The sequence below is a fragment of the Agelaius tricolor genome, unplaced genomic scaffold (assembly GCF_023055355.1).
Source record: "Agelaius tricolor isolate 1412-34295 unplaced genomic scaffold, bAgeTri1.0.p SCAF_89, whole genome shotgun sequence".
Taxonomy (NCBI): domain Eukaryota; kingdom Metazoa; phylum Chordata; class Aves; order Passeriformes; family Icteridae; genus Agelaius; species Agelaius tricolor.
Window position 1 is genome coordinate 606,546 of NW_027269349.1, and position 19,704 is coordinate 626,249.

General features: G+C 41.2%; 1 protein-coding gene and 1 long non-coding RNA gene across 5 annotated transcripts; one reads left to right on the plus strand and one right to left on the minus strand.

The window, feature by feature from the left end:
* Positions 1-942: 942 nt before the first annotated feature.
* Positions 943-14,262, minus strand: LMAN1 (lectin, mannose binding 1). 2 transcript variants are annotated; one of them, XM_071418683.1, is made up of 13 exons: positions 14,043-14,262; positions 13,088-13,242; positions 12,897-13,004; positions 12,375-12,436; positions 11,552-11,651; positions 10,284-10,407; positions 9,868-9,926; positions 9,152-9,284; positions 8,153-8,346; positions 7,977-8,047; positions 5,603-5,753; positions 4,772-4,893; positions 943-3,808 (listed from the first exon to the last, which is right to left on the minus strand). In XM_071418683.1, the coding sequence occupies exons 1-13, from the start codon at positions 14,227-14,229 to the stop codon at positions 3,772-3,774; spliced, it is 1,503 nt and encodes a 500-aa protein (XP_071274784.1). In that variant the 5' UTR covers positions 14,230-14,262; the 3' UTR covers positions 943-3,771. The 2 variants fall into 2 exon arrangements, with proteins under 2 accessions (XP_071274784.1, XP_071274783.1); XM_071418682.1 differs by having other exon boundaries at positions 8,153-8,349.
* Positions 14,263-14,561: 299 nt separating this feature from the next.
* LOC139585752 (uncharacterized) lies at positions 14,562-18,425 on the plus strand. 3 transcript variants are annotated; one of them, XR_011677286.1, is made up of 4 exons: positions 14,562-14,663; positions 14,821-14,889; positions 16,077-16,181; positions 16,516-18,425. It is a non-coding gene; the product is annotated as an uncharacterized lncRNA (long non-coding RNA). The 3 variants fall into 3 exon arrangements; XR_011677284.1 differs by having other exon boundaries at positions 16,089-16,181; XR_011677285.1 differs by having other exon boundaries at positions 16,089-16,181; positions 16,566-18,425.
* Positions 18,426-19,704: the final 1,279 nt, after the last annotated feature.

The following is a 19,704-nucleotide window of genomic DNA, read 5'->3' on the forward strand; positions in this document are numbered from 1 at the left end:
TCACAGGATTGAGAAAGGTGAGGACTGGCTTGGGGAGAGACTGCTGAGAGGTCTTGCCCTCCAGCTCTCAACCTTACAATCAGCAAAAAGCTTTCCCATGTTAATTTTGAGATCAAAGATAACAAAAAGGGCTTTAAAAGTTACTGGGCCTATTGGCACTGAAGCTGCTGAGAAACACAGGAGACTGGTGAAAAAAGGCACAGCTCACCCCAGAGTAATTCTGTCCCAGGCAGTTGCTCTATTGCAGTTTAGAAACTTACTGCTTTTTGTTGATGACAGCAACCCCAGACTTCATGAGAAAATACAAAACAGCAGCTAATTAAGTACACATGCTGTCACTTCCTTTGCTTTAGATCTATGGCTTTTCCTTCTAGTTTAAGTGAAATCAAAATTAAAGACTCCATTCCTGTTTTATCTGATGAAAGTGGGTGATATATAAAAGCCTGTGTTCCACACCCAAGGAACACACAGATCTCTAACCCCAGCACAGAATTCAGTCTTGAAACAGGAAAATTCCAGAGGCCAGCCCAAAAATGACATCCAAAATCCCAATCTTTTCTAGAGTCTTTGTTCCTATCAGTCAGATAATGCAAAAATACTAAGGTGTTCTTGAAAGAACCTGGACTCTGTCCCCTGCTTCATCCCTCTACCAAGAGGATTGTAGCCTTTTCTAGTAGCTGAACCATCAGAAAGAAGTGTTTTAGGGTTTTGTCAGCTAGAATGGATTCCATTCAAGACTCCTGTCCTCCACTTGCTAAAAAACTTGCTCCTGGCTGGGGAAAAGTCACAGAGGGAATTCAGATGCAAAATGCCATTAACTCCCCAGTGTTAGGTAGAACTAAACCCAGATCTGTAAGTGTTCTGACTCTGAACTGAGCGTAACGAATGCTTCAAATACTTGCTTAGATTTCATGCACATGTACCAAATGAAAAGAAAAAGGCTTACTAAAAATATGCACCTTTATTCAAATAAGGTTATCTCTGAACTCCAAGTATCAATTTACATCAGTCAGAAACAAACATGAAACTGTCAACTGTTTGAATTTAAAATAATAAAAAGAAAAAAGTTGACATTTTTTGGTGTTACAGTCATCAATCATTGAGAAAGGTCAGATTTTCTTCCCACAGAAGTTGCAAACCACAGCAATTAATTTACAAACCATAAACCAGGTCATTTACAAACCATATTGTGCATTTGACTTGTGAAATACTCAGGGGTGACCATGTGTTTAATAAATCCCCACCAGTACAATCCCATTATTTTGTCATTGCCAAATACTTGCACTTATCCACAATTCAAATAGAACTTGTTCTCCCTAATACTGTCCAACTGCACTCTGCATCTTTTCCTCCTAGCTGTGAAATCTTACTGGATAAGAATCAAACACATTGTCACTGCTGAAAGACACCTAGCAGGAGGCTACATTGACTGAAAAATATTCTTACAATCCTAATTTGTTGCTATTACTTCAAGAACAGACAGGATGAAATTTGAGCTGGGCAGCTGGGAGTTTTCTATTGATCCAGTGAATTATGGAAGCTCCAAGGGGAGACAGCTGTGAGATGAATCACGAAGCAAAGTCCCCAGTTTTCTGGTGTTCCATATTAGACCTTCTGTTCCCTGCTGCAGAAGTTTTCTCATTGCATGTGGGAGCCATGTCTGACCCAGCAGCCTCCTCCTGAAAACGGAAGGCTCCAAGCTTCCTTCTAGACATGGCCCCCAAGCTGCTCTTCTTTCTAAACAAACAAACAGAAGTAGGGGCTGCTCCAGCTTTAAATCAAAGGAATGAGTGGGTAAATTCACAGTAACAAAATCCAGGCTCATTCCAATGGACACACCAGAACTGCTCCTCATTCTGCCAGATATGTATCAAAATACTTTCTGCATAAGGGGTTTTGCAAAGCCTGCTGTGAGAGGAGCTCTGTTTGGATGTTGCGCTGATGCAAGAAGGTCTGCAACTGAAAGGAAACACCACTGTACAATTTCAGAACCATTAAGAAAATATAGTAAGTTTCATTACAAGAGTCCGGGTTGTAATAGCTTAGACTCAAGGCACCTGGAAATATTTGCTGGTGTTGAAAGAACTGAAGAGATAAATTCCAGTGGGTTATTCTGCTTTATCTGAAAAGTTGTTTATTCATTGATTAGCCTGAGGAAGTAGTTTCTCTCATCAGTACAGCAAAATCTGCTCAAATTTAGAAATGAATCTATAAAGCTATACCACTTGGAGTATCCTCCATACTGCAGATGTGTTAATTGGTGTGTAGCCAGTGTCATTTTCTTAGTATAGCACAGACATTCGCTTTTTGGACACTGTACTTAAAGTAACAAAATATATTGCATAGATTTATTATTTCTCCAAACTGACAGGCACAATACTGAAGTGTTCTTCATTACAGTGAATTTGGCAGCACGTGTTGCACTCCAAGGGAGCAGACTGCAGAAATGTAATAGGAGTAGTCATATTACAGATCATTCTTTGCAGATTCAGATAAACAAATTAACAGTTCTAAGTGAAATATCCTGATGCATTTGTGTATTTTATAGAACTTAGGAAACCACAGAAATACTTATTCTAATTCTACATACAACTCAAGGACAAAGTTACCACAGATATGTAAACAAGGCAAAATTAATTAATTTCACATTCCTAAGTTGGGCTCTCTGCTTTCTTTCTTTCTTTCCTGAAGCAAATGTTCACTTGATAAGCAGTATCAAAATCACATATTCAGTCTTATGCTTTTGATATCCAAACAGGAATTGACACAAAACACTGGTTCTACAGATTAACAAACATGTCCAAAGCAAGTTTGTGAAGAAATGGGTTAACACTCAATAGCTGCAGTTTACAATACTCACCAAGTCAAGATTTAAACCAAAGCATCTGTACTTGATACGTGAAAGACACAAGACAGCTTTAGAAAAGTAAAGACAAATTCACACACTAAATATATCCTTAATCAGACTGGAAGATGGATAAAACAATCACCTTTGTTGGGAAAGTTCCACAAATCTCCCCAAAAAATTACAGACTTGAAACCATGAAAAAAGAAATCAGCCCCACAATGTACTTGAAGAAACTACTTCATCACATTTTTTCTCACTGCCCAAAATCAAACTGCAAAACAGGGAGAAAAGCCTTTCTTTGCATGTTGTGTATAATTGTTTTTTTACATCAAGTATCAAGAGTCAGGGTCTTAAAGGTCTGTCTTTGTGTCCACATTTTAAAAAGTGTTTAAGTAAGAATTAACTAAAATATTCTTATACATTTAAATCCAAGTGGTAAACAAATAAAATGTTTATAATAAATTTTTACCCACCAAAAAACCCCAAACTCCACAGAAGAACGGTTCTTTGAGGTCTGGGATTTTTTAGCTTCTTTTTATTTTATTTTTATTTTTTTTTTAACTGCTATGTCAGGACACTTAGTAGCAAGTTTTCTGCACAAATCATCCATCTGCAATTCACACTCTGAACAAACACCAAGCCTGGGTGCTTCAACTCTTCCTCTGGAATCTTAACAAAAGCAGAGGACTGGGGAGTTTGCCTTTCAGTATTTATGAAAAAGGGTGCACAGTCTTACCCCATCCAGCATTTGCTCCCTGTTTTTAGCATCAACACTTGAAATGGGACCTCATTTTATTTAACAAAATTCAATAATTTATAATATTGAAGTATATCCAACACTACAATTTCCCTCATTTACAGAAGTGTAGAATTTTTTCTGTGCATACAGACTGGTGTTATGTACACACAAACGGAACAGGTCATCAAAAGAACTTTTTGGCTGCTGCTTCTTGTTGGCTCCTGAAAGAAAAGGCAGAAAATAATTCTTCAAGTCTTTTTAATTTGAAACTAGCTAACTGCTTTAAATTTTCATTTATTTGAAGATTAGGAGATTCCATTCCTTATTAATAGAGACCTAGAGAAAATATAAATCATATCACAAAAGCATAATATATTTTTTTCTCTTCACAAAGACACACAAAAGGAAAAAAAACCCAAACAACCCCATGTGAACAAGCAAACTGACTTTTAAAATACTCTTGAACATTTTCTGAAGCTTCTCAGTTTCTGATTTGCCTAAATATCAGGGAAAGAATTGACTTTAAGTGGGATTTCCTTTTGCCCTCTGGCACAGATCATTACTTTTCTGTGGATCAACCACATCCAGGTGTTGGAATTAAAAACACATCACAAAGAACTGCAGGGGACCAGCTCCTTGTTTGTCTTGGAAATCATCATTCCAGCTCATGGCAAAAACACTACCAAGCATGGAGGTTGTCCTTTTCATCAATGCGAATAGAACTTCAATATTATGACATCACAAGGAGGGGGAGGAGAAGAGAAAGACCATCCCAATGAAAAAAAGAAAAAGAGAAAAAAAGAAAAAGAAAAAGAAAAAGACATAGTAGTCAGGTTGAACCAGGTCAGGTTCCTACTTGATACATGGTGGGTGAATGGGGATAGAATAAACCAAACTTCATTATGATAATTCAGCATTTTCAGTGGGTTCTGGAACAGTGGTAAATTCTGCATTCTCAGAGGTTTTGAAGGCCTGACCAGTTTAAATCCCAAGTGACCCTATCTGAATTCAGCGTGGACCCCGTTTGGAGCGGAAGATTAAACTGGAGACCTCCCAAGGTCTCTTCCAATCTGAATGATTCCTTGTTTTAACAAGATTAACACAATGATACCATTCCAATGACATTATCAGTCAGCAGTTCTAAAACTATTTGCCCTGCTGTCTTTAAGCCACACCAGACTTACCTATACATTACATAACCAATGAATAACACAGTTTGCACTGCCACAAATATGAAGAAATGCATTGTAGATAAGCAGGATGGGAATGGTGGCAACTCTGGACACTTCTGTTTCTCACTGGATGGCTAAAAACCAAGAAAAGAGCAAACAAGACATCCCATCAAAAGACTTACAAAACAAGGGCTTTGCAATTGTTTTGCAATTGCAAAACAGAAGATGGAGAGAAACTACAGTACTCTGAAAAAATAATCTTACTACTCATCTCACTCTCCCCTCCCGCCTCTACATTTCTCAGACAAATTGCCTGATGTTAAATTGAGGTTTATGTGGGAAAGAATACATAAATATGGTAAATTAATCAAGGACCTTCTACAGATCATAAGCTAATTCAGCTTAACTGCTACCTAGGCTAGACTAAGGTACTGCTGAATGTGAACACAGTAATTTTTTTTTGCATTAAGAAGCCTTAAGGAGAGCCTGCCTGAGTTTTCCCTGATTAAAGCTCTCCCTTGTGTGCAGAAGCACCACAGAATCTCCTCTGTATAGAGCTGTTAAGTAGGGGGAAAACACACACAAAAAAAAAAAAGCACCTAGAAAACCTAATTGCTTGACCTTGTTTCCACAGGAAATTAGACTAAAAATCATGCTCTTTGTGCAAAACTTCTCATCAAGACCCAGATCATGCAGTTAGGTCAAGGCAGCATAGTTTTAGTGAAGCAGCTTAATGAAGGATTAATTGCTCCCTAAATTGCATACTGGCTCTCCCTAGCTTTTCAGTAAGAGCCAGAGAAAGCCGTATTACACTTACACTTACACTCCCAGCACATAAATTACCGTGTTGCGTTGCACTAAGTGCTCTATGTCCCTCTTCACTACGTGGAGGTGTTCTTTGATGTCATTGAAGTGCTGGGTTGTTTCGTAGACTCCTGCAGAGCCAGGGTGCTGAGCCCCACTGATGGATCTCAGAGCATCAGTCACAGAACTTCTGAAACAAGACAAATAACAAACCAGCTTTCATCACACACCAGCTTTTCTATAAAACAGCAGCTGTTCTGGACAGCTTTTAGCTCATTAGAATTAGGCTGAAATACATAATTGCACCAAAAGGCAGCAAATTTTACCAGCTCTCAAGAATACCTCTCAAGAAATAATCCTTTAGTCAAGCTACTATTTTTAAAAATCGTTCATTGTGCAGACAGTTGCCATTTGTAGAGTGCCCCATCTCTCAGTCACACTGAGAATAAGAACTAGCAAATATTCTGTTGCCAGACATCTGCTTTGCCTGCCTGACTGCTGAGGGCTGTAGAACAAGAGTTCTGTCTGAGGCGCTGGCCAGGGCTTTAGGATCAGCAGAGTTTGCAATCCTTGTAGAAACCCAAAAGCTGTTTGAAAAATAAATAAATAAATACATAAAATCAGTCATGTAAGAAATAAAAACAAGGAAGAGGCTTTAGGGATAAGAAAAGATTTAGATACATCCTTGTTTCATGATTACCATTTATATGAGGAACTCAATTCCCATATGCGTTGTCAAAATACTTAATATTATCTTATTGTGAATTCATTTTCCTTCTACAACAAATGAAATTAAATCCAGAAAAAGTTGAGGTTTCATAACTAATTTGGTTTGAAGTAAACTAGTCAATGAAAGAAAAAAACCTTAATCTCTAATCAATACGTTTATATAATTTTCCCCTACTGTGCTGTTTCTTTTGAGTTGCAAAGAGGATTATTCTACAGCTAAAATATTTATCATGTGAATGATAATCTCTTCATTATTAACAGAATAGACAATCAAAATGTATGCCTTTGGATTTCTTTTTAATTTACTTAAAACTTTCCGTTTGGTCGAGATGGAAGCATACTTCAATGCTTTCATGGAGTACTCCTAACTCTCTGTAGAATGGTCAGCAATTTTTTCATTTACCTGGACTTGCAATTGTAATGATAATTTTAGTTATAATGATAATTTTAGTTATAATGATAACTTTAGAAGTAGATTTCTCACTGGAAGGTTTTACCTTAAATAGCCTGTCATGCCCACTGCCTCATAACCACTGACAGTAATTCTGTCTTTCCACACACCTCACAGTGTTATAACACAAGTGGGACACTCACTTGGTTCTTCTCCCTCCTCACAGAACCGTCTCTATATAATGAACAGAAATCTGCACACCCACCTTCCCCCAGACTAATCCAGACTTTGTTAAAAGCAAAATAACTTCCCTTAATAGACACGCCTGTGTCAAATTGAATTTATATTGACTTTTGCACTAATAACACCCTGCTGATAGTTTCTATTGTAGGAACATGCAAGATTCTTCTGTAATCAGGTGATTAAGAAATCCACAATCTTGCCAAGAAAATTACTTGGCTCCTAAGTCCTTTTCCTGCGGGATGACAAGCAATGCACAGAGGGGCTGTTTATTTCTCTCTCTAAATAAAGCATTTCTTTAATCTAAGAAAAGTATTAAGATGATGTTACGCAAACTGTGAGCTGGTAAGTAGTCACTAAAAGGGCAGAATGCCAATGTTAACAAGAAAATCTAATTTGCTCGCAAGGTATAAAGATTTGTCAAGAATATTAACATAAAAGCTTCTGTAGAAGAACAAGTGCAAAAATGGAAGCACTCTAATCTTCATTCTACAAAAAACTGACCTACTTAGATAAATCACAGGAGCTGCCCTTAAACTAATATGGGGGTGGGGGAAGCACAACTGAAGGAATTGTTTTTCTCCTTTTTTTTTTAAATACAAGGTAAGTAATGTTATGTTTTAGCTCCTGCAAATGAAGGGCTAAACCAGCTTAAAGCCATTCCTGATTAAGTCAGCAACAGTAAAACATCTTAAAAGAAGTATTGAGACACCCCCATCAAACACAAGCATCTTCACAAATCTATTTTAGCAGTATAGCACATTCAAGATAAGGGATTTACTTCATTGTTTTTAAAGGGGCTAAACTTAGCTGTTGAATTTTATTATAAAAATAATGGAATTTCATTATAAAAAAGAGACAAATTAGGGCACTTAGCAATCCTTGGGGCATGAACTGACTTTATTACAGAAATTAAATATATGCAGGGAGTCTTCACTAAGGAACTGACACAAACGTAAAGTTTGTCAATACTGTCTCACTGAAATAATACAGAGGATTTAAACGGAAATCATAAAATTCAAACCACTCCCATAATATTCGGAAGGTGTTTACCTTATTTCTTTTACTTGTCTAATGACCTCTTCTTGGGTTTTCACAACTGTCTCTATCTCTTGCTGGGAAACCTGGTAGGGGCAGGGGGAAAAAAAGATCAACATATCTTGGAAAAAACAAATGGATCCCACTGCTGAAATCAGGCTGGGTTCTGAATCACCATGGGTTTTATTTACCTGTCCCTGCTGACCTGGAGACCCAGCTCCTCTTTTGGCAATCTCTTCTGTGACTGCAGAGACGTATTTCCTCTGCTCGTCTAGAATCATGTCCAGCTGTCTGTTAAGCTGTTTGATTTCCAGATGAATTCGATTCTGCCCCTCAAAGATTTGCCTCAGTTCACGATCACTCACAGTTTCAAAAACATCATCTGCTGCTAAGAAAAAACACAGGGGCTTTTTACACGTGTGCACATTCCTCACAAGTTGCATTGGATCATTCTTCTTGCTCCCTTAACATATTCACATCCATCTACCTTCTCCTACAACTTCATCATCCCAACGTCCAAAAGACTCTGTGGCAAAGGGATTATTTCATATCAAAGAAAGGCTGAACCATATCTCAAAAATGCATAATGGGACCTTTAGAACATAATGTCATAATGTATCACTATGCAATAAAGATGACAATTTTACATTGAAATTTCACCTCTAGATGCCCAAAGTATATTCCCAGTGTATTTGCAGTCACATACAGCTATTATACATACAGAAGTAACAAATGGCTTCCATTATATTTTCAAATAATTGGGTTCTTGTCTGTCCAGCATTAGGCAAGCATTAAAAAGTTTTTCCGTGTTAAGAACATGTTCCAAGATATGCACTAGCCCACCTTTAAAAAAGTTTTCTATGAATATACAGAAACAGACCAAAAAGATGTCCTTTAAATAATGAAAAAGGCCACGCTGTCTTAATCACCACCTTACAGAAATGCATGACCTCCTCTCCCTTCTGTTGTTCATAATTCCCACCATGTTTCCAGTCATTCATTTTGTTCTCAATACAGGCACACCACCAGGATAACTTTAGAAACAGGAAACAAATTACAGTAAAGACTTGAAAATAATGTAAGTAACATCAGTGGGAGCTTAGCAAGATCAGCCAGAGTATCCCTAGTTCGGAATATCCTGGAAAACAAATGTTTTCCTGGACAACTGAAAAACAGCTCAAATAACTTGCCTGGCTGTCCTTGCACATCAGGATGTTCCCTTTGAAATTCTTCCTTCTTCTTATCCAATTCTTGCTGAAAGTGTTCAAACTGTTCTTGATACTTCTCTTTATCTTTCTGAGGGATTTCTGCATCTGGTGTTGGCTTTAAAACATTATCAGAGGGAAGGGCACGTGTGAGATTTTTTCATGTTCTCCCCCACTCTCAACACAACTGGCTCTCCTGGTCAGATTTCAGATGTGAACACCTAACAAAATGACTGCAGCACATTCATACATTTAGCTGAAGTGAAAAATTACACATTCCCATGTAGATCAAATAGAAAATTTTCCCAATAGAAAATTAAAACAAGTTTAACAAGGATAAATGCTGTTTAGCAGTACGGAATCATCCTAGAAGTAGGGAAAGTTGAAAGTGAGAACAGAAATTGGCCCACTTCCAAAAGAAAATTTACTTTATAATACTTCACGGTTTGATTTAACATCATGAGTTTTGTTGCTTCACTGGTGCTTCCAGAATTCTGGTCTTGAGAATATTAATGACAATATTACTGAAACGTTACAATACTAGTTTAATTTTTCTAAAGCACGTGACAGCACAGCCACATGCCAAAATTGTGAAACAGGAATGCCATGTGTGACTTAAGAGGAAATACCACAATTTGGTGCTGCACATACAATAATATGTACAATACAATATTTTACTAATCATGCATAAAAATTCTTACTGCTTCCTTCCCAGGTTCAGTCAGCTGGAAGGTCAGAAATGACAGCACATCATGGTCATCTGTATTCGACAAACAAAAAAAAAAACACCTTACAAATGTGTCTAACTCCCAAGCCAACCTCCCACTTGCAAAGGATCTTCAAAAAACAGCATCCTCACAAGAGGATGTGCAGTGGGGAATGAGACTATACAGGGGCTTTGTCAGAAAAAAAATGAAAATTCTTTAGCTGGAGCAAGGAAAAGTCCAAAGCATGTAAGTAATTTGGGACTGCAAGAGGGTTCATTACATCATCATGGCCAAAAATTGGTATAATGGATCAACACGAGTAGTAAAAACCCAACCACCCAACCAATCAACCTTTCTTGCAAGCCTTACAAGTCCCCACAGCATTTGCCATAATTTTTAACATTTTCTACCTGCAAGTGCCCCTGTGGCTGCAGATATTCCAAAATACCCTTGTGATGGCAACACCGTATCTTCCACTTTGGCACAAAACTCATAGTCCTCTTTATCCGGAGTAAAGCCATTATTAATTAATACCTAAAAGGACAAACAGTTATGATTTTCACCACATTTTTGTGTTAATTGTTTTGTCAGTTCGCAGTAATGCTCACAAAATACAACTTTTTTGGGTAACTCAGCTCATACCGGAAACAAAAAACTATTTATTTTTTGAAAGAAACATTTTACCAACATTTTACATAAGCATTCTATTTGCAAAAGTCCACATCCTAAGAAGGTTCTGGGCAACACAGAACTGATCTACACCAGTCATCCCTTGCAGTTCTGATTCAAAGCTTAAGGAGATTCTGCAGATGCATCCCCAGAGAAAGAGAGAACTGCTAAGTTTAGCAGCCACATCTGGGACAGAGGAGTTCCCAGAGGAGGCATCAGGGCCCCGGTGAGAACAGAGCAGCCTTGGAGGCTGAAGTTTAACTTTCATTCAGGAGTGACAGGCAGCTTTTCCCATTACAACATGGTACAAGGTCTGCCCTCTTCTAGGTGCAGTCATGTTTACTTTTAGAGAAACTTCTACTACAAAATGATAGCTCTGCACTTTATGGCTGCTACCTGTGAATATATCAACAGCACCTTTCCAGAAGAGATCAGGTGCCAACAAACACACACTCTGTAGCTTTCACAACCTGGCACCACACAAGTATTTTTCTCTCCTTACCTAGAGGGAATTCACAATCAGCTAGTATTTAGAAAAGCCTTGAAGACCCCCTTATACCAGTGGGTTTTAGTCTTTAGTCTTGAAAGCCCTACTATTTCTTGGAGGTGAGAAGCCCCCACTAGAAAATTTAAATCTACTGTTGAATAGTTTTAGGTTTTTAGTCACATTTCAAGAACCTCTGGTACAAAAATCAGCTATAAACCCCTCTGCAACTCTTAGATTAGCTTAAGAAATACCAAGCTCAGGAGCAGCTCGATCACCTGTAGCTTAAACAGATCCTGACTTTGGGACACCTCTCCAGGCAAGTCCAGAGCAACAGAAGGGTTTGAGCACATCATGAGTGTGTTTGCACAACTGCCTCCTAAGTCACATTAGAAAAATCAGCAATACCTGCATTCTAATGCAGCCAAAACGCTGGAACTGATATATTTGTTGCAACTCTGTGAAAACCCAGTTTCACATTTAAGAAGCTGAGAAAAACAAGTAATTCTGTTATTTGGGACTCACAGTCAGTGTTTTTTGGTAGTAGGTGATCTTGACTCGCACAGGATAGGGCTTGTTCCGAAAGTCCCTCTGACAGGATGCCAGGGCTTGCGTGGATCCATCGCTGTGCAAAAAGAGAACATCAATAAAACTCTGTGTTATCATTCATCAGCTGGGACAAAAAAGTGTCTGACTCTCACTAAGCAACCTCATCACAATTTTTCAATCTGCAAGAGCTTTTCTAGGCTGCTCTGCAATTGCAGTGAGCTTTCTGCAGGGATCTCCAGTACTGCATGCTGTACTCAGGACACAATCCAGAGGGAACGCAGCAGTGGGGAAGTCTGTTTTCTGAGATACATCCTAAGACACAATTTTCAGACATATTCCTGCACCCAGGAACCTAGATGGAAATAAGCTGTAGTGACTGCACCAACTGAGCTAGACACCTCTCCTCTCCGAAATCCAAAAAGGTGTCCATTGTGCTGCTGATAAATAATCAGAAATCAAAATGAATCCAACTAATTTAACAGCAATTTGCTTTCAGTTAGTCACTTCTGCCAATTATTAGCTGTGTGTGGAGGACCCCCATAAGCAATAGTCTGGACTGTACCTGTATTCATCTGAGTTCATCCATCCCAAAGAGCATATGCCAATAAAATATCCATCAGTTGCCAATTTCTCTGCTGTTACTGCCAAAGCAGTGTTTTAACAAATAAAAACCCTCAAATGTAAAGGAAACAACAAAGTTTTGTATGAAAGAAGCTTTATAATGCTTCTCAAAGGGTTTCATGGAACAATTCATCATTCAAAAGCAAGCATTCAGCAATAAAGCTGAAAATAAACTTACTTCTGATGGTCATACAGCAGCTTTCCATTGTTGCCTACAACAATCACTCCGGGATTGTTTTTCTAGGGAAAGAAATGGCACACAAATGGATTAGTTTAATTTGAAGGGAAATATCAGCTACATCTCTGAAAGCCTTCTGCTAAAATCAGTCTAAAATGTCTAAAAGCAAGCCAAAGTTGTGCAGGGAAAGCAAAAGCACCCAAGCAGACCTACTACGCATTGTTTAAGCTTCAGGATCGTTCTGGACTGGAAAATTAAGAATTGAATACAGCAACTGTCATCCTCATCAAGCTACAAAATCTTTGCTGCTGAGCTGCCTCAAAGCAGATTTCTCCCAAGAAAAAGAGCATCTCTGAATACACGTATAGAAATTGGTGTTTCCAGTGGAAGGGAAACGTGACTTTTATTTTAGCCCTTTGAAGTGAAAGAGGGGAAGAGTAAGAAAACAACATCCTAGTTTCTTCCACAAGAGACAGGAAATTAATTTGTCATCTTTGCTGTAAGAGTTTCCTTCCAACCAACCTTCCCATCATTGTCAAACGAATCGAAGAAAATTCCAACACCGTTCCATTTATCAGCTGCCCCGAAAACAGGACCTTCCAAGCCTTGCTCTTCTGTAAACCAGATTGCCTACGAAGAAAGCAAAAAGTCATACGTCAAGATTCACTTTTAAAGCACATTTGTTTTTCTCAGTTACATTAAACTGCTCCTACCAATCCATCAGCTCCAATGCGGCCTCTTCCTGTAACTCGAAAGGTCACTTCCACTTCCCAATATTCAAATATTGATTTGTTTTTTGTCCACACTGAGCCCTTCTGGCTTTTCAAGGAGGTTGTTATACGGATCTGATCTGCACTTGGGATGGCATCTATAAAGAAAACAAGATGTTCTAACTTTCTGCTTAGCAGTATAAAAGAACAACAGGCATACATTCAGAGAGAGATTCATTTGCCTGCATTAAATAACATTACTTTTAGGGATTATTTTCTTGAAAAAGAAGGGGGGAAAAACTCATCTAGAGACAGTTGCCTTCATGTCACTTGCATCATAACGTCAAGTAATAAAAAAGGTACATTTGAGAATTAAGCAGTAGCAACTAAGTTAAAGTCTGACAAAAACCAAAACCACAGCAGAAGTTACTGCAGACAAACTGTGAAGATGGAACTGTAAATGTCAACACCTTTCACAACGGGGGGACACTCAGGAAAGGCAACGAGCCTTTTGGAGCACCACGGAACCCTTAACCCAGAGCGCACAGAAACAAACGTTGTTCCACGAAGTCCTATTTGCATTTCGAGCTTTAAGACGCCGAAACCCAGCGGTTTGTGTGGCAGCCGGGCCCGGGCCGAGATGGAGCGCGGCAGCAGTGACACATCAGCACTTCCCGGCAGCGCCACGAATGCCCTCCCCGGGCCCGCGGCCGCCGCACCAGGAGCCCATAGGGCCATGGGTGCCTTCGTACCTGCGGGCAGGCCCGGGCACCTTGTCGCCACCGCAGCATCTCCCCTGCGCCTCCGGTGCCACGTGGAGCCCGAGGGCACGGCCGGCACCCACGGCCAACTTCGCCCGCGGCTTCTCCCCGAGACCCCGCGTCCCCCGAGCGGACCCTGCCGCCTCCACCTCGGGAACGCCGCTGGCCCGGCCCCGTCACCCCCGCCCGGCACTTACTGCCCGTGTGCACCCAGAACGGCACCGTGCCATCCGCCTGCACCAGGTGCGGCCCCTTGAAGCTGTACTTGTACTCGAAGCGCCGATGCGGCGCAGCCGCCGCGCCCTCCGTGGCCTGTGCACCGGAGAGCGCCGGGCGGCCGAGGGCGAGCAGGAGGAGCACCAGCGGGGCGAGCGGCGCCGCCATCTTGGCCGAGCTGCGGGGCAATGCACAGGGCCAGCGGGGCGGCCCCTGATTGGCCGAGCTCGGGGGCGGGCGCGTGAGGGGCGGGGAGAGAGGCGGGACCGCGGTGAGGGCGGGGAGCGGGCGGGAACAGGGGCGGGGCTGAGGGCGGGGAGCGCGCCGGGAACCGGGGCGGGGCTGAGGGCGGGGGGTGGGCGGGAACCGGGGCGGGCTGAGGGCTGAGGGCGGGGAGGGGGCGGGCACCGGGCACCGGGCACCGGGCACCGGGCACCGGGCACCGGGCACCGGGCACCGGGCACCGGGCACCGGGCACCGGGCACCGGGCACCGGGCACCGGGCACCGGGCACCGGGCACCGTCGGAGCGTGCCCCGATCCCGGTCCCTCCTGGTGAATTTCCGAACTGCCCCGGGTCCGAGGGGCTGTGCGCTGTGAGCTGGTGTGTGGGTCAGCCGCGTTCGTGCGGCCTCTCAGACAGCTGCGAGCCGCTAACGGTGCACAGAATGTCTGAAAGATAAATACTCTGTTCGTTCCCCTCAATGTTACTTCCTTAGCAAAGACGGCGTTTCCACGGGCTCTTTTCGGTTCATTTGCAGAGCAGTCGGAAGTCCCGCAGGAAAATCCACGCTGTTTCTCCTAACATGCGAGACCAACCTTCCGCAGAGGTGAGCAAAACAAAGCCCAGGTGACAAGGTGACAGGCAGGCCCCAGCCGTGACCGGTGACAGCGGGGACAGGTGGGGACAGCCCCCGACACTGCCAAGATGAGGAACACGGCTGCTTGTCAGTGTGCAGCGTCACAGAGCGGGGCAGGGCTTGTCTCGGAGTTAAACCAAGCACTGAACCAACAGTTAAGAGCTTCCTTTTCCATTCTCTTCGTTTTCAGCCTGTCTTACAACCTTATTGGGGAAGAAAATAATTATCAGGAGTGTTTTTCTTTTTCAGTTTCTTTACACCCTTGGGTTTTGTTCTACATTTTTCATACCCATTTGATTCTGACATCCCTTCTTTTCCTCGTAATCTGCAAGTATGAGCAATCTAAGACTCAGTAAGTAGGTTCAGAGCCTGCTAAAAAAAGAGGATGACCTTGGAGGCATTTGGGAGAGATTAAGTTATTTTTCTAAAATGGCACACATTTCCTTCAGCATGGGTGAAAGTAAAACCTTACATTCTCACTTCTTTTTCAGCTACACAAAGGAGTAAGCAAATATATGACCAGATGAAACTTGGCAAGCAAAATGTTTCTGAGATAAATTTTAGAATGTCTATGTATAAGCATATTGAGGATTCTTGAGCAGTTAACACTTGTTTCTATAGAGAAAGAAGTGCTTGACGTTTTGTTTTGTATAGTGTCTTCCATCCAACAATATTCTAAACCATCCCTGATTTCTGAATCTATTTTGCATTTTTAGAGCATATATGTGGGAGATGTCAAGGGAATTGGGAGTCTCTTCTTGGCAGCTTTCTAGACACAGAAAACTCAGCTGTTTTTCTGTTCTTTAAAGATCTAGAAAGTAATTTTTTCCAGTAAAATTCTGGAATTACTTCAGAGGATAAAGTGGTGTGTGCCTCAGAGGTCCAAGCAGGGCAGCATGAGGCCCTCTTCTGTCTGCTTCCTCCATTTGCCAGTAACCTCAGAATTTATGCCTATGAAATACCAGACCCACGCTGAAGGAGACTAGAAACCCAAAAGCACAAAAGCACATTTGAAACAATTCCCTTACCCACTCACCCACACGTGTGAGAGCAGGCTGAAATTTTGCCATTTAGAGGCATTGGCATAGACGCTGTCTTAGCAATTGTGCACGGAGGATTTGTAAAACCTCCTTTGAAAATGGAAACTCCTCTAAAAGTCTTTTTCCCAGGCGCAGAAAGCTGCCCTCCAATCCACTGTGACATGCAGGAAAACATCCAGAGACTCCCAAAATTATAGATATTAGCAGTTTAGACTCTTCAAGGTAAGTCTCTTCAAATTGTTTTGCTACATGAGCTCACTAAAGGAAACAAAAATGTTTCCTATTTGTAAGAACTTTTTGAATTCTGTCCTGAAAATTACATTTGAATTCAAACCCAGTAACAGGGAAATGAAGGCTCAGCAAAGAGAACAGAAAATGGCCCACTGGATTGGATTGACAGGAACTGCCTGCACTGGCAGTTTGATAATCTCTATAATCATAATTCTGTACAATCATAACAAATGAAATTCCTTCATTGTCTCAAATTCTGCCTGGAAGTAGTTAGTATAATTTCTCTATCATTATTCTTATAAAAATGCCGTGATATTTCCCACAGGTCTTATCAAGGAAGTCAAAACACACAGTAGCTACAAATCTCTCTTTCAGCCTCCAGAGCTCTGAGCATTTGGATACCTTGACAAGCCCACACTGGAAAGGGCAGAGGAGAAAAAAGGAAAACAAATGAGGCTTCAGTGAGTGAACTCCTAAAAAGTGTGGGGAGAATCACTGCTTATGCTAATAAACTTTTGAGGTATCTTGTGTTGAACTTGAGGATTTTGAGCAGAAATGCAAGACCTGTCTGGTCTCCTCCCATCTCAGTGACCAGTCCGTGATTTTTATAAATATCCCTGAAGGCAAGCCTTTGCACACAGGCAGAATTATTTTCTGTGTCACAATAGATGGGAATGCTGAAACAGACTGGATTTTTTGCACTGCCTGTGCTTTAATATATGTGCAGTTAATTAAATGCTGTGTGGAAGTCACAGAGGATTTTATTTTTGGTTTTTCCTGAGACCATGCCTTAGCAGATGAGCCTTAGCACAGCTTTATAAAGCCACTCATTGAAGCCAAAGATTCACTGTCCTTGAGTTGCCCCGGGAAACAATGCATAGGGAAAGCCCTGGGCATCTTAGAGAGCATTACCTTTTCTCGTTATTTCTGTTTATCAAATCAGTGAAGGGAAGGTGGGCTTTCAGTAATTTTAAGCCACTCTTCAACAACCAACCCGATTTAATCGCTACTCCAAGACATCTGGAAGTAACAATTTTTCTTTTTAGAATAATAAAATTATTAAGGTTGGAAAAGACCTCTAAGGTCATCAATCCAGCCTTTAAAAAAAAACTATTTTTTTTGACAGAAGAATTTCTTAAGATGCATCACAATTTAAAAAAGACAATATATTGAGCCCTGTTTTTCTGTGCTTCATCTCCCTGTCACAGCCTTGCGGATTCTCCCTTGCTCCTCCTCCTAGGCCAGCGATCTGTGTGTGAAAGTGTATTATTTAATTTCAATTACAATGTTAATTACAGAAGACAAGTGGTTACTGAATCTTGCACAGTAATTAATCAACCTGATATTTACTTGCTCCGTTGTTCACACTGGATTAAGCTGGGTCTGGACAAGCAGGGCAAGGAAAGTGAGTGACAGGAGCATTATCATGGCACACTGTCTCCCATTGGGAAAGTTCATCTTCCTTCTGAAAGAGACGCCTTCAGGGATCATGGAATTTGAATTCCCTGTGAATTTGGTGTCATCTTAGCTTGACCAGCTCTGGAAGAACATATTAACCTCCTCTTGTGATTTTCAGAAAACCATTCTAATTTAGCAAGTAATTAAGGGTCACATGTAGGATAAAGAGCTAGATAAGCTTGGATTACGCACAGGAAGCTTTGTTTCCAAGGCTACCCGAGCAGAGGGGGTGTTAATGCTGAGGTCAGGCACTTAATGAACTGGGAATGGTTTCTGGCTGCAAAATGTATTCGAACCGGGCACGGCGAACTAACAACTGCATTACCATTTAATGATTTGATGAGAGAAAACAAATGCCTTACAGGGCTACTTATCGGGCAAATACTGAAGAAAAAGCTTACAGGCGGTGCCACCGTTCTGCTAACCGAGGTCAGGAGAAGTCCAAAACAATGACGCTTGACAAGCCCGAAATACTTCAGTCAGCGCGGATGGATTTGGTGACTTCCCAGTGTGAAGGTGTCGCTGTGTGCGTCAGCTGCCGCTGCTGACACACTCAGCCCGTGCTGCGGGCTCTTTTCCTCCCCAGGTTAGTGCTGCCCGGAGGCTGCTGCCTGTGGAATCGCCCTGGGGGATTTAGCGCACTGGAAAGGGAGACAGCTCTTCCTAGAGCTCCGGACGCAATCCACTCCTGGGACTCTGGGAATTAATCCCTCGGGGCATTTGACAGGGCAAACCTCATACACAAATACCATACGCATGGATAAAGTGGCCAAACAGCTCATCTGTAGCAAAATAGATGGATTTAGTAAAACACGCTAATGTTTTCAAAAATGATTCTTGCATTGTTTTGTTCTGTATGCCTAAGGAACAGTTTGGAATGAGATTGCTATGCTTGAAGAATATTAGAGAGTACAGAAATTGGAGATGACCCATTAAGTGCCTGCCGCTTTCTCAGTTCACTTGGACCATGGCTCTGTGAGAGAAAGAATTGCACAGGCATTTTTCAAAGCTTTCTTTAAAACAAGCAGGCATTCTCTGCTTTTTGGGACAATCAGGATATTCTGTAAGGCTGGGGTGTTCTTGTGGCAGGAACACAGGCACCTCTAATTTTGTGCCATGCTTTTTCGAAATATGTGGATGTATAAATCACGGCAATTTTAGAGGCCAGCAGGTCTCTCTTTTTCTTCTGTGTAGCCTTGGAATAAAAGCAGGTGATTTTACATTAGGCCACCTGTTTGCACAGTAGAAATTGAAACACTCTGCTCTTTCAAACACGAACTGTAGGACTTTCAGTTAAGGGTAACTGTATTGAAGGTGTGCTGGCAAAACCTGAGCCGCTCGCAATAGTAAAAAACAAACCAACACACAAAAACACCACCAACCAAAAAAACCCCAAACCAGGCTAACAAACAAACATCCAGAAGGGAATTTACCTTCTTTGCTCACAAGTAGCCAGAAGAAAAAAAAAAAACCAAACCAACAAAAAAAGTAATAGCCTTAAATAAGTTAAAGGTTTGAACAGCAGCAAGAATTTATGCAAAACATTAGGGGATATTTTGCTTTTTTTCCAACTGCCAAATACCTGGCAAGAGGGCCAACAAGGCTGTAGCCTCTCCACACAAGATTTTTCAGGATGCCATCACACGTTTTTTGGTTGATATTTTTTTGAGACACAATTTGATAATTATTCCTGGATCAAGGCTAAATCTTACAAATAATAGCTGGGCATCAATTAAAGGGCATCATGCCTTCCACAGCCCACTTCATAAAAAAGGCTATATTTCAAAAGGATGCATCAATTGGGTGCTAAATCCACTAAAGGAACTGCAAAGAGCTTAACGTGCTTGGCAAAATCAGATGCCTTAATCCAACTTTGGCCTGTAGAAGCTTCAAGGTGGCAATTACTGGTTTGATAGCGACAGGAGTCAGGCCATCTGAGATGGAATCAAGATGCACCATCTTCACTTTCCTCTTCAGTGACAGACCCCCTTCTAACGTGTCCTTCCGTGGTGCTGGATGGCTCTTTTTTATTTGAATTTTATTAAAATGAACAATT

What these genes read in the sequence shown, in the direction of transcription:
- LMAN1 (XM_071418682.1), bottom strand. Translation starts at nt 14,229, where the DNA reads ATGGCGGCGCCGCTCGCCCCGCTGGTGCTCCTCCTGCTCGCCCTCGGC. An exon ending in CTGCTGTATGACCATCAGAA is followed by an intron (nt 11,652 to 12,374) that starts GTAAGTTTATTT and finishes CTTTTTGCACAG; the next exon opens with CGATGGATCCACGCAAGCCC. An exon ending in AGCCACAGGGGCACTTGCAG is followed by an intron (nt 9,927 to 10,283) that starts GTAGAAAATGTT and finishes TGTCGAATACAG; the next exon opens with ATGACCATGATGTGCTGTCA.